This window comes from Rhea pennata, chromosome 1, assembly GCF_028389875.1.
Source record: "Rhea pennata isolate bPtePen1 chromosome 1, bPtePen1.pri, whole genome shotgun sequence".
NCBI lineage: Eukaryota > Metazoa > Chordata > Aves > Rheiformes > Rheidae > Rhea > Rhea pennata.
The window spans coordinates 16,414,282-16,428,338 of record NC_084663.1 but is presented as its reverse complement, the minus strand read 5'-3'; the positions used below and the strand labels follow the sequence as shown (position 1 = coordinate 16,428,338).

Genomic DNA, 14,057 nt, shown 5'->3' with positions numbered 1-14,057 from the left:
TAATTCTCAATGTATATAATCAGAATCTGATATCAAAGGCTGAAAAAAAGAATCATACTAATCATTCTGTGGCTTTCTCTGCAAAGAGGCTACGCACATCTCTCTAAAAGGAAATAATAACCAGAAAAGTAAAAGAAGGCTTTGATTAAAAGTGTTATTTATGCTCAAATATCATCTCATCTCACAATTTACCTACTCACCATTACTAAGATCACTTACAATATACCTAGAACTGGTCAGCTGCCATGAAAGTTAAGGCAAACAATTCACAGAATTATCTTTTTGTTCAATCTGTTCGTATCTTGTGTTAGGTACGGACAGAACACAAAGAACACGTGTATAACTGAAAACAAAACTCTAACAACTTCCACAAAATACAAGAAGCTAATGCAATCTTAAAAAATTATAACTTCTGCAACAGATCAAATCAGCCAACCAGATAAATGAAGGAAAAATACTCCCTTTCTCTTAAGCATCCAGTTTTTGCAGGCCTAGCCTTTTCTTACCTTTGGCATTCCTGATGATAGACCATCTGTGTAGATGATTATAAAGATCAATAAATTTTAAAAGAATGGTAAGTTGCTTTGGATAAATTCTTGCCTGCCAATTCACACCAGGCAAACCCCAGCCTAAGAGGTCTTTATGATTTTTATCACAGCACTGTAACACATTGAGCAAGTCAGTTTCCTTCTTTAAGAAAGATCCCAAATTATTTATGGTTTTGCAGGTCAGAAGTGGTACCTTACCGCACAGAGAGCGGGAAGTGTAAACAGTGAGGCCTCCGGAGCACAGGCTGCTTTTGCTCTGGGTTTCCACAATGCTTACTGTGCATGCCATCGGTTTTTACACTATGGAACACCATTATGCAAGTAATACTAGAGCAATAGTCTATCTTCAGTGAGATATACCACCAGCAAGCAGAAAGTCACACAGTACACTGTTATCAATCTCCAGTCCTCTGTGAAATACTTTCTGTTGCACAGGACAGACCTCGACAACACAGAACACTGAGACATGCCATGTACTATGGGTACAGGGACGTTCAAAAACCATTACAGCCATTTCGTAAGCGTTGCTTGTATCTGAACTGGCCACAAGGGAGCTGTAGTGATCTCTAGTAGAAAGAAAAAATTAGTGGAGTGTAATTAATGCAAATCTCTAGGCAAATAAACAAGTCTGGAGAAGCCTTCCCTCTTGGGAAAGAAAAGCTCCCATCTAAGGTAGGCTAGTGTACAAAGAACTGAAGAAAGAAACCCATCTGCCACAGGGAAGGACTTCATGCTCCCACAGGACCACAACATAACAAGTCTAGAACAAAGAATGGATAATCCAGTCCTCTGGGGAATACTTGGCATTATTTGAAGAGATTCATCTTGCCTAAAAGTTATTCATCCAAGTCCAAGTTAGTCATTCTAGGCTCTCTTTGTAGGCAACAGTTTTCCAGTCAACTGGCACCTCCAGAAGGTCTCGTGTGTCTTAAACGTTTGTCCTAGGACACAGCTGTAATTGTCTGAACCAGAAGACTATTGAGGAGTTACTGATCCATATAGCAGTTGGCCTGAGTAGTGTGCCGTGCTATATGGCGCTGTGCAGTGCCGCACAAATCACTCAGCCACAGGATAAACTTAGCCCACTAAATGTAAGGCAGAGTCTGCAGGGAACTCCCATTTGGCACTGGCAGCTACACCATCTGTGTATCCTTGTCTTTATCTTACAGTGAAGTATGTTCTCATGCAAACATCCTTTTGCTTGCCAACAGAAATTTTATCTTCTTTTAAGAAAATCCTGTAAGAACCCTGAAGACCATAATGACAATGAACCTCAGCATGGATAGAATCTGCATAGCATGATGTGCCATGACTAGAGGTCCATCTGATGCTGCACCACTCAGGGTTCCCAGGATCAGAAGGGACATAAGACTATCTATGCTATCTTCTTTTACCTTTTCATGTTATCTCTAATAAAAGGTTTTGCAATCAATGCCTTACAGAGTCTCAGTGCCTTTCTTACTGGGTTCAATAATAAAACCTTGCACCAAGGCATTTTAACAGTGACTCACTCTCTGGAGGTTGCTAGTTCACTGATTAAAAAGCTTGTATAAAGATGACAAACCTTTAGCTGCCTTAATGTAGCCAAACCCTGTCTTTGGTGTATGAGTTGATTATTTAGTGAGAGTTGAAGATTTTTACACAAAAATAACTAATATTCTTCTCTGTGGAAAGCAGGTAGTTACAAGTGATTACTACTGCATTGTCCCCAAGAAAAAGCACAGAATCTGTGCTGAATTAAACTTACAACTACCTTGGAAACCAGAATGAATTGGAGAAGAGATCCTCAGCCTGCAGGCAAACATGGGACCAGACCTTTGGAAAGGTGTCCAACTGAACAGTCCACAAAGAGGCTGGTTGGCAGCTCAGCTAACCTTGGAACTGAGACCCAGTTCTGAAGCCCAGGACACAAGGCTAGGCAAAAAGGCAGGGTCTACAGTGCACAGGGCGCAGTACCACCTTCTGCTCAAGAGGGAGGTCTTGGCCATGTCTACTCTGTGGGTATTTAAAAGCACAGGACACTAATGAGAGTTTTCATTTGCAAATAGAAATAGGAAGGAAGGGAAACACCTTATTCTGGTGGAAGATGGTATAGTCGTTAGAGCTTTCAGCTGTTCCCCATCTCCAACTAACAACGACCCTTCAGTCTTTTCATATCAAGCTTTTTATATTAGGCAGGTTGTGTAGTTTGTATTTCTCAGTGTTTCTCAGAGTTATAGTGTCAAGTTGCTTCTCATAATTTGATACAACTAAGGCATTTAAAGCATGCTTTTCCATATTTCTAGGTAAAATAATATTGAAATACTAACCATTGTCGATTTTGTTCTTCTGTCAAAGATCTTTTGTTGAAGAGTTGCAATGTCCAGAATTAAGCTGGAGGTAACAGCCCAAGCTGGGCACAGTAATAACACTTTTGTGCAGAAAGTAGGCCACGTAAATGCAACAACCAGGTTATCCTTCCAACATGTAAGTTTATCCCTATCACTGACAAGTAATAAAGTGAGCTTAGTTAAGCTGTAGATTAATTTTTGCCCCTTGGCACTGCTGTCATTACTAAATTTTAAAGGCAAGTGAGCTCTTTGTCTCAGCAAAATGAACTTAGCATAGTTTAAGTACATTCTCAGTTGCTTTGCCAGATAGATCCCATAAATATTAGCCAGACACTCTTTTCTTGCAACCTATTTACTTTCTTCATATGAATTTATAAAATGTTTGTTAAGCTTTACCTGACAATGTACTTTAAAATGTTTTTTCCACTTCTTTTCTAGATCTATGTAAAGTTTTTCCAGCTTTTAAATGAAGATCTATAGATAGTCTGGCCTCTACATGGATGACTGGTAAGGCAGTAAGGTGTAATTATTGGCGCTGAATGCGGACTTTTGATACGTGAAAGAGGTCCCTTCCAACCTTACCCATTCTGTGCTTCTGTGAAAACCCTATCAAAAGAAGTAGGTAGAGGGTGGAAGCACTGCAAGCTCATATGCTAACAAGAACACGGTGTCCAACATACGTCGTAAAACACAGCAGATAATTGCCAGAGATCCCAGTGGAAACATTCCTGTGACTGGGCTTCATGACGGACACAAATTTAGTATCTCTGTAACACCAAGGAAAATATTTCAAAAGAACATAATTAAAAGCTATGTATAATAGTGACAATAATCTTTTGTAGGGGCCAAAATCAGATTTATGTGCTTCTTACTACTGAAGCAAGACTCAAAATAGAGGGGATGTTACTTTGATTACAAGAATGGATTTCACCTTTGAGTTGCATACACATCATGGTATTTAATAAGCCATGAAGCACTTTACATTTTACATCTGCCTATCTGTCACTTGGTAAGAACATCACGAGTTGCTATATAGATCTTAATCATGTAAACGCTGAGATTCAAGTTCTTTTATAAATCACAAAAAAAAAGGAAGTTGGCCTGCATTCAGAGTTAAGTGATCATATTGTGTTTTAAACGAGACATTTCCATGAGTCTGGAGAATGAAGTCTCTCTATTTGTCTACACAAAGGCAATAATAACAGAACCTGCTTCAGCTGGAGAGATTTACCACTAGATACAAGATAATAATCATATCTCTGTACCAAATCAAGCCTGGACATCCCTGCTGATTCAAATTTGTCATTTGTACCAAGTGCGGCATTGGCTTTGTGATATAGACGATTGTTCTCTAAGACTGGTATGATACACTAGCCTACACTAACATCATTATTTAGTGCTGACCCAAGAAAGAGCTGAATCAGAATTCTGATGGCTCAGCAAATAAAAGCCCTAGCTGTAAGCATCACCGATACTTGCAAAACAAAATAGCAAGTCCAGTAACCAGTTCCCAAGCTTCTGCCTTCTTAGCAGATAGAATCTAAGGTATAGATATCCCAGCTGGTCTCCTTCAGAACATATGGTCTCATCATATGATGCAACCTGGTAAGTTGTTTCAGCTCATGATAGGTTTTAAGGATCTGAAGTAGGGACAATCCAGATGAGGACTGAACAGAACACACTCAGCATGGCTACAATCTACTCTGCTAAATCCATTATTTGCATGAGCCTCAAATAAAACACAAAATAACAACATACTTTTCCTCATCTGCTTGAACTCCTTTTTTTTTTCCTAATTCAAAGCTTCGAATTTGTGAGGAAATAGAGACTAAGCCCTGACTGAGAGACAGACCTGAGAGTGTTCTTAAGTTCCCAAGTCCAGATATTCATGCTGGCTGTGTTCTGTCTCCATATGGAGATCAAAGTTGAGCATGTATCAACATCTCTCAATTCCTCACCCACACTGCAGTTTTCTACAGTGTAGAATTCTCCTAGGGCCACAGTTTTCTCCAATCAGGCTCTCTGTCAGAATGAACTGAGGGACCAAAACCCTAGGGCATGCCAAAGTCCTCTACAAACATTAGTTTAGCTGCAGCCTTTAAAATAAATACATTTTAAATCTAAACCCCTATGCAGCATGCTGACTAAGGCCTCCAGTCTGGGATTTCTGCAACTCTTTGCCTAGATAACAGAAAAGATTTGTAAGCTGTGCTTTAATTAGCAGATTGTGTCTGGGCAGTAAGGAAGGCACCTTGGGTGGCTTGAGAGGGAGTAACAGTTAATCCATAAAGCCATTTTCCATTTCTGGCTATTAGCTTAGGTGAATCTTATTCACAAGTGGTACTGTGATTACTGATACCTCTATGTTCAGTCACCACATACAACAAATTAAAATACTGCACACTTTACGGCTGTCAGCGAGTCTTCAGTAGAATCAGAGAGTCTCCCAGTGATCCTGGCAGGCAAAGCCTCAGCCTCTGTGGCAACATGACAAGAACTTTTCTGGTCTAGGTAAAGAAAGATGAAACTCCCTTTAATTGGGATGGAGAAATGCAAGCATTTCTGCATGAGTCCCATTAAAATGAAATGGGAAAGGCTGTGCCCTAGTTAAGAGGATACCCTAACAGTCCTCACAGATGCAGTGCCTCCTTTTTTATAAACAGCAGACAACCTGTTAACTTGACTTCATTTCATTCATATTAATCAAAAAAAAAAAAGAAAACAAAAAAACCCAAAAAACTGAAGTAGCAGCCAATCCCTCACAGCAAAGCCATCTCAAAATAGTGTGACTATGTGAATAAGTGTGACTAAGTACATTGTTAGATTTCATGTTAAGGGCTATCTACCACAGGCCTTTTATTCATCTGTCTGATAAGTGGTGAACTTTGAAAATAAACATATATAAAAGGAGTGCCATAAACTTGATGACAATAAGTATCATAGATAGACCCAATATCTGTAAGGCATCACTTGAACTAATAGTGGAGCACTAAAGGAACAAGCCAACCCCATTATCAGCAAAATATACTACGTGTACTATCAGCAAAATGCTGACGGGCAACGAACATCGCAAGTGTTGGTGTTGCCATGTGCAGTAAGAGTACAGTTTCACCCACACTGACCCCCACGAAAGAGATTACAGTCAAAGACACAGCACTGTGAGCTGATGAGAAAAATTAGGATGTGAACCTTTAAACACTGTATAGAGGTATCTGAGCTTTGGTGAGCTAAGGCAACAGAAGTCACAAAGGCATCCTAGCACAGCACTTCACTTGGGCTACTTTACTTCTCTGGTCAATAGACCATAAAGTAATGAGAAAGTCTAATACAGAAGAACTATTTACACATACTGTACATGTGCATACTTTCATGTATGTATATAGAGTATCTGAAAATGAATACATCCATTTTGCAGATTAAATTGTTTAGGCAATCAAGAATTGTCTGGAAAACAACCAGCTTTTAATTACAACGGCCTTGCTAACTACCTCCATGCTTAAGATAATATTGGAATCACACTATAATCTTCAGCAGTTTATGTGTTTATAATAATAAGATAATAAATATCACTTTTATTTTATTACTTTATTACTTATATTACTGACATGGAACTGAAACACTCCTTGCTTAGTTTCATCCACATGATGTATATGCTTAGACCACTTGTGGCAAATTGCATCAGGCATTTGGATTACTCAATAGTGCTGAGGAGAGAAAATATATCTAAGTAGTTGGTGCAAATTTGTTTAGTAGCCAAGAATATTTTTAGAATGCAGAAGGAACAAGATCAGATAGGAGAAGTCTTGCAAAAGAACCCAAGATAAAACATCAAAAATAGAATAAATGTAACAGAGCTTAAGAAGTCTAGAGAAACATTTAAACTTTTGTTTCATGCTCTCCTAGCATTAATAGGACAAGAGTAAGACACAGTTACACACATCTTAAATGATGAAGAGAGGGAATATTTGACACCACTGCATCTCTGGTTACGTCCATTTTAGTGTCTGACAACCCTGACGCTGAAAAAAAGAAATGCTAGAACTCTACTTGAATGAGCAACAGAAAGATAGAGAGAATAAAGAATTGGACTGCCATAGTGACAGCTAAGAAAGTGGATCTTTTACCTGAACACCGTGTAGTTTAAAGAGAAATTATACATACTACTAGAGAAACGTATCACTCTTGCAAAGATGCCCAATTTACATTTGGAAAAAAAGCTGAAGAGAAAAGACATTAACAACTGACAAGGAAAAGATCTACAGTTGACTAAGAACTACTCCATGCTCCTATGTAGCCTGTGATTCAGTCCTCAAAAAAGAGAGGAAATGCTGATGAATGTTTTAGAGATGTGCTCCACTAGGAAGACTGGAGAGTCATGACAGAAGTTTAAGGAACCAACAGGAACTGCACGGTACATTCTGCAATGCAAGTAAGACACAGAGAGCAGAATATGATGAATAATTTATATCAATAACCGATGCTGAATACACTGAACTGATGCTTTACAGAGCAGAGGCATTAAAGAATATTCCTGTACCATCGTCAAGGTAACCTGCAAACATCTCAGTGTGAACTTCAGCTGGCATCTGTATCAAATGAGGGAGAATAAGTAAATGAAAGTCAACATGAATCTGTGTTTCCTTACAGCTGAAAAGGCTGATGTTTTGAGTTGGAGAGAAAAAAAGAATTGACAGTAAATGGTAGGAGGAATTGTATGCTAGAGCTTACTAATTCCACGGAGACAGAATGACCTCCCATGTTTTAAGACAAAAAAAGTGTAAGAACTGGGCACAGTCTGGAGAAATCAGGCTACCTTCAGACACAATGCTGCTACACTATGAAAGGACTGACTGTTCCTTTAAATCTCTAAGTGCTGCTAAGAATACATCTTGTGTTCATCTTGCATGTAGATCTAGCATTGGTTCTCATGCTACCCACTATGCATTTTTGTTAATGTTTTTATTATTTCAAATAATGCTTCTGAATTTTGACTTGAACAATGAGCCCTTATCTCCTAGAGCATGCACATGTTTTCATTCATGCTACCTTCTTGAGTGGTTAATTAAGAGGAATGTAGAGGCAGTTAACAGAAACACATTCTACTTTGCAAAGGAGGGATAAGAGCATGCACTCTACCAATTACTGCGGCTCCAGTAGTGGCAACTTGTTAAACTGTGACAATCATTCCCATGTGACTAGTCCCTAGCACTGATTCATCCTTGAAAAGAAGCCACTGTTAGCACCACTATGATGCCAGGCTGCTTACAGAGAAGCCAGAAAGCCTTCCTCCCTTCTGCCCATCCTCCTCTTTTACAGGCCAATCAGAGGCAGTGGCAGAGCCATGCTCACAGGAATCGTTGGGCTTCTCTCTCCCTACTCCTATGAAGGCTAGTTTGTCCTACCTGCATCCAGCAGAATTGAGACCAATTAAGGACAAATGCTGCAGGGCTTAGCCCTATATATGGGGGAGAGGGAAATCACAATTACTTCAGAGAGGAAAAAAAATAAAAGCAGTATAATGATGCTAAGCAATCTAAAAAGACAGTAAGACAGGGATTCTTAAGGTCCTGTTTTAAAGTAGAGCTAATTACAAAATGTTTGCAGTGCTGCTGAAATTAGTAATATACAAAGAGATAATGCACTTTTTAATAAATCACATTTCTAAATTCTATACTTCTGTGTGTAGCTTTGAACTCAACACAGCCATGTGATTTCCCATGCATTTTTGGACTATTAGGAATATTAGAACATCACAAAGATAAAAAATAGTACTTTTTTCAGTTAGCTCCTATTTACTGTTGAGCTTTTTGTTATTTAGCAGTCACTGTGATCACCACTGACCACATGCAGATGAGTTTCTTACAAATGGCCACTAAGCTGGCACAGAACTACATTCAGCCCTAGGCATGCAGAAGTAAGCCCTTACCAGACCTGGTGTAACTGTCCACGTATGGAGAGCTGTCCCTCTGTGTCCTTAGAATAGAAACATAATGAATACGCTTAAACACAATGTGGTGATCCTAATTCACTGCCCTGACAGACGTCCACTAATCTGAGAGCCCTCTGTTATGCTGCAGTTGTCACTTATCCCATGATATGAGAGAGTGACCTAGGTGGAATCCATGTGATACTGTCCTACCACTTCGGAGACGAAGTCCCCTCTAAATCCTCTCAGTCTGGCCCCTAAATTGCCCTAGAGTTATGCTGAAATATATATATATAGTGAAAGACAAGCAGGGTACTATCTTTTTTCCAGCCTGTTGTTTTAGAATTATTTCTAAATAAACAAATAGAAGGTAATTCTGACCAAGAAGCAATTTGTAACAGGTTAATAAACAAAATGATTACTCCAGTGGGATCTTGCTTGCTAACACAAGCAGCAGTTTGCTTTCATTTCAGTACTTCAGAACAATTTACAAACCACTACAGAAATTCTAAATGAACTTTATAGCCAGGAAGAGGGAGACGAAAACCCCCAGCTGGATGTGTAACTGATTTAGGCTGTAAACAAATGAACTATTAAAACACTTTGAAGAAGAATAAAGGCAGCAAAAAGAACCAGGACCACATAAGCAATCCATCCAAGAGCCCTACAAATCCAGCAGATGTCTTGCAAATATGGTTTCAGAAATGCATAATCTTCTGTTTAAAACTGAATCTCTTTCAAGCTTTATTTTTCTGCTCTGTGCAGTGGTCTCCAGAAGCTGTTTCATGGACTTCTACATCCCTCTGAAGGATGCTACTCCTTCCTTCTCATTGACCTTGACCACAATCCAGGGTCATGATTCCCATGTCTCACCAAACTCGATGTTTTTGGAAGCAAGGTTGGACCAGACCCTGCCCTTCCTCACTTGAACGCTTGACAGACCAGAATGTTCAGAGAGCAAGTACATAGGGCAAAAAAGCAACTCATATGGAGGCACAGAGCCAAGACACAGCAACGTGACTCACTCGTGCTCTGACCCCATGCAACAACATGGCAGCAGCATGACTCCCAAGCTGCACTCTTTCTCCTGGGCGATGCTATCACAGATGCACTGTATATGAGTGACACCTTCAGGGTCTGCTGCCTGATAGGGGCCAATCACTACACTGCTTTGGTTGAGAAGATGCTGGCTGAATTTCAGTTTCTTACTGAAATTTTTGAAGTGCACCACAGAAGACAAGAGGCATGCTGCAGTGAACTCTCCCAGCACCGCAAAGTGGGGGAAATAGCTAGAGAAGAATCTCTTTTATGAAAATCAAAACCCAGCAGATGCGATTCAATCCCCTCAGCTAGCACCTTGGCAAATCTGCCTGAAGAGAAGATAAGTCATTTTTTTTGCACAGATTAAAGCGGACATAAGTGAGAAGGGTTGTAGGCAAGTCAGCCTTAGATGTTGGTCTGAGAAAGAGTTGTGATTGTATAAAGGATAAAAGAAGCTAAAACTCAAGGTTTTCTGTAACAAAAAATTCCAGAAATGCTTTTGTTCTGTCCGAGAATAAAACCGATTTTAGGAACGTCCTGCCCCATGAGGATTCTGAAATACTGTTTTGAGAAACACTGAGTAAAACACTTTGCTCCAACTTCCTGAAGCAGTGAAACCCCAGAGCTCAGAAAACTGATGGCCTAGAGTTCAGGCTCTCACCACACAAAGGTCATGTCACTGCATGTTGCCTTTGACATCTAGTCTTTACCTTTGATTTAACGACAGAGTAGAAACTGGTTTACTCAATCCAAAATGTTCACAACTTATCACTGGCTATAATCTTTTTTGTGTGTGCAAAACATGACACAGACAGGAGCAGACTTCCAGAAATGCTCCCAGAGAATTCACAAACATGGCTTAAGTTGACCAGGTTTGAACATAAAACATGCTGTGAAATGTTGAATATTTTCAAAAACAAATGCCCTGTGTATCTCAAACTGATCACCCAACTTTAACAGACACTTCAAAATATATGAAATTTAATTTCTATTTGCATTGATGAGCCAGAAACAAAATTAGGACAATAACTTTTTCAATAATCTCGTACAGGTGCTGCAAAGACATAGTTTTTGAGATTTGTGGATAAGAAAATCAATGTGAAAATTAACTATTCTATATGAAGTGCATAGTTTGATGAATTTAAGACTTTTGTGCAGGTCCAAACAAGGGAGAAAAGCTAGGAATTCAACTGCAAAACACATAACAACCTCTCACCTGCCCAGAACAGTCTGGTTCTTGCAAAAGTGCTCTTAAGTGTTTGTTTCATGAAGACACTGGCAAAAAATGTATGGCTTTACTTTTAAAACCTCTTGCTAATTTCAAAGCCACAGAATAACAACTGAAGAAGAAACTTCACATACATATTTCACCTTTGAGTTCCATGTCTCCATTTCAAACCAAGCTATGCAAGAGGTAGCTGAACATTGATACAATCTATTTGATGACCTAGATGAAATGCACTGATGATCTCCATTTACATCCTGGTGAACTTCCATGCACACCACAAAACCACACCTGCAATTGGGACATCTGTTTACTGTTTCAGACAGGAGAGGCAAAATCTCTATGGTATGGAGAGCGAAAAGTTAAAATAGACTAGGAAAGACTTTTTAAAAAGAAATGATTCCTTCCAAAGGGCTATCTTGTCTCATTCTTTAGTTTTTTCTAGCACAGGGAAATATAGGTTATAAGTTTTGCTGGCAAATTAAATTAGGTTCAGATGCAGAGAAAAACACCAGGGACTGCTTTTCTTTGTATCTTTTCTTCTCAAATCTAAAAAATATCCTAAGGCTGTTTTCTGCACTATTCCTAGTCTGCTCAAGGTAAAGAGGAGGGCTGGACAGCAAGGGTCCCTGTTTTGAAACAAGTAATGTGGTCAGTTATGAGTGTTGCTGTTGTTTAACAAAATTACTTATTTTCTCGCTGAAACTCTGGTTCGGGTCTTGGCAGTTCTGTCCCGCTTCCTCACACTGGAGGATGCTCATCCTTAGTTATTAGTAATAAAACCACTGATTCTTGAATTAACTTCTTAAAATCTCACATTGAATAAAAACATAGGCATTATTTCCAAAGTAGTCAGCCATGTAGTTCAGTATTCTTTTTCTACATGCTATAGAGAAGGTATAAGAAACTCTAAAATGATCCCAAAATGAACAATTCTACCGTAAACTGTCCATAAGGAGAGTTCATCCTCACCAGTTCAACACACGAATTACGCTGAACTATATACCAAGTAACCTGCCTCTCACTAACCTCATTTTCATTAGACCTCAATGATCCCTTGAAGTAATTAGCCCCAAGATTAACTGTGCATCAGCAGAAAGTATCAATCTGTCAGTTTTAATTCTCTGTCTTTCAGAGCCAATGACCATTTTGTTATTCTGTTAGGAAGACTGTGTGCAGGTAAATATATACATGTAATTTACTTCGGTTGTCTACATCACAGTTCAAATTTCTTTTCTAGGCAACAGCACCAAAATAATGTAACATGTTCCAGTAGAATCTAGCATTTTTTAACTGATATATTCCAATTTCCAAATTTCCTCCAAGTAGAACTTCTATAACATTGGCTAACAGTAAATTATACATAAATTAGAAAAAAATATATGTAATTTTTCTATTTTACCTTCATCTGCAGCAAGAATGATCTATTTATACATTAATATTTTCCATTCAGCTTTATAGCTCTTTTTTTTAAGCAAGACCACAAACCCTACCATAAATACTTTTCTTTTGTCCATGGGAAGAAATGAACTACAGAAAATAATCAAAGATTCTCAGTGTTTTGTTTTGCTTCTGCAGAAGAACTTTGTTAGATGTCTCTAAGAGATATTCTAGACTCAATTGTATTAAACCATGTTCTGAGGTCCAACAGCAAATCAGAATACAAAGGAAGCCTAAAAAAAGCAATGTTTTCCTTAGCAAAATGAGCATATATTATATAAAAAGGGCAATTTACAGTTAATAATGGATTGGACTCAAATTTTGTATTGTAAAAGCTGAAGTTCTTAAAATTACTTTGAACAATTCAAAATTTGGAAACCAAAACATTCTCACTTGTCTTAATTTTTGGTTTTAAAGTGAAATCAGAATTAAGACCTATTAGGTCTTTTTCAAATCTGTTCCAGATTCTCGTCTGTTCCCATGACACAATCATCCAGCACTCAGTAGCCATGAGGAGAGCTAACAAGAATACGTGAGCTCCCCTTTTTCAGTGACTGAAGATTTGCATCACCAACAGAAGGAAGCTTTTTTAAAGACTCTCCACACAGGAGGTGGTACTTACCACCTTCTAAATTGGCTCTAGATATTGTTGATTTGAAAACAAGAGAAGCAGGGTCAAAATCCATATAACCAGAAAAAAAGGATCAACTCCAGCAAACACATACATACCTCTGTGGTATATAAAACATGTGCTGTGGAGGGGGTTTGTAGAGAACTCCTTCATATACAGGCCACAGACCACTTAAAATTCTGAAAAGGGAACTCTTTCCACAGCCATTGGGCCCAGTGATCAAAAGATGCATCCCCTCCTGGACCTACAATAATAATGAAAACAAAAGAATTAAAGATGTTACTATGTGGTATATATGACACAAGGCAGTCTAAGATCCTGAAGTGAATTATGCAAGAACTTACATCAAATTATCATATTATTCTATGAATAACTTGCACATCTTTTAAGTAGCTGTTCTAGAAACAGTGGTTTCAAATATAGCACATGGGCTGAAATGAGTGACATATTGTTTTCTGGAAGGACACAAATCATTAGACTGGAAATTTTTTTAAAACTCTTTAGGTACTTTGTGCCTTGGAATTTAGATTTGAGCTTAGTTTATTTCTAACATGTTGCAAAAACATTGAGCCCTACTTTCAGAGAGACAGAACACATCCATAGATCCACAGATTTACATCACAATATAAACTAATTCCAATGCTTTCCAATAATCCTTTCAACACATTAACAGATAATTCCTTCAGAGTCTTGCTCGCATTTGTTTCAGTATTAGGGCATCATAATACATCAAGGACAATCAGTTACTAACTTTTATGATGTTTGAATATACCTATAAACTCCATGGATTATATCATAATATCAATACACCTCAGTCTGTATCAATTATTCTAATGTGGATCATGCCTAAAGGGGGTAACAGTGTACTGAGCAGTACCGCACCCATCAGTAACATTAACATAAGCTATGTAAGCAA

At 38.5% G+C, this 14,057-nt stretch overlaps 1 protein-coding gene across 2 annotated transcripts in view; it reads right to left on the bottom strand.

Annotated features, from left to right (window-relative positions):
- ABCD2 (ATP binding cassette subfamily D member 2) overlaps positions 1 to 14,057 on the bottom strand; it is a 51,344-nt gene that overhangs the window by 23,381 nt on the left and 13,906 nt on the right. The window contains exons 6-7 of one of the 2 annotated variants that reach the window (XM_062582517.1): positions 13,240 to 13,385; positions 8,805 to 8,851 (exon numbers count right to left, since the gene is read on the bottom strand). In XM_062582517.1, coding sequence (XP_062438501.1) covers positions 8,805 to 8,851; positions 13,240 to 13,385 — 193 coding nt within the window. The remainder of the gene's footprint in view (positions 1 to 8,804; positions 8,852 to 13,239; positions 13,386 to 14,057) is intronic. The other variant, XM_062582508.1, reaches the window with a different exon arrangement.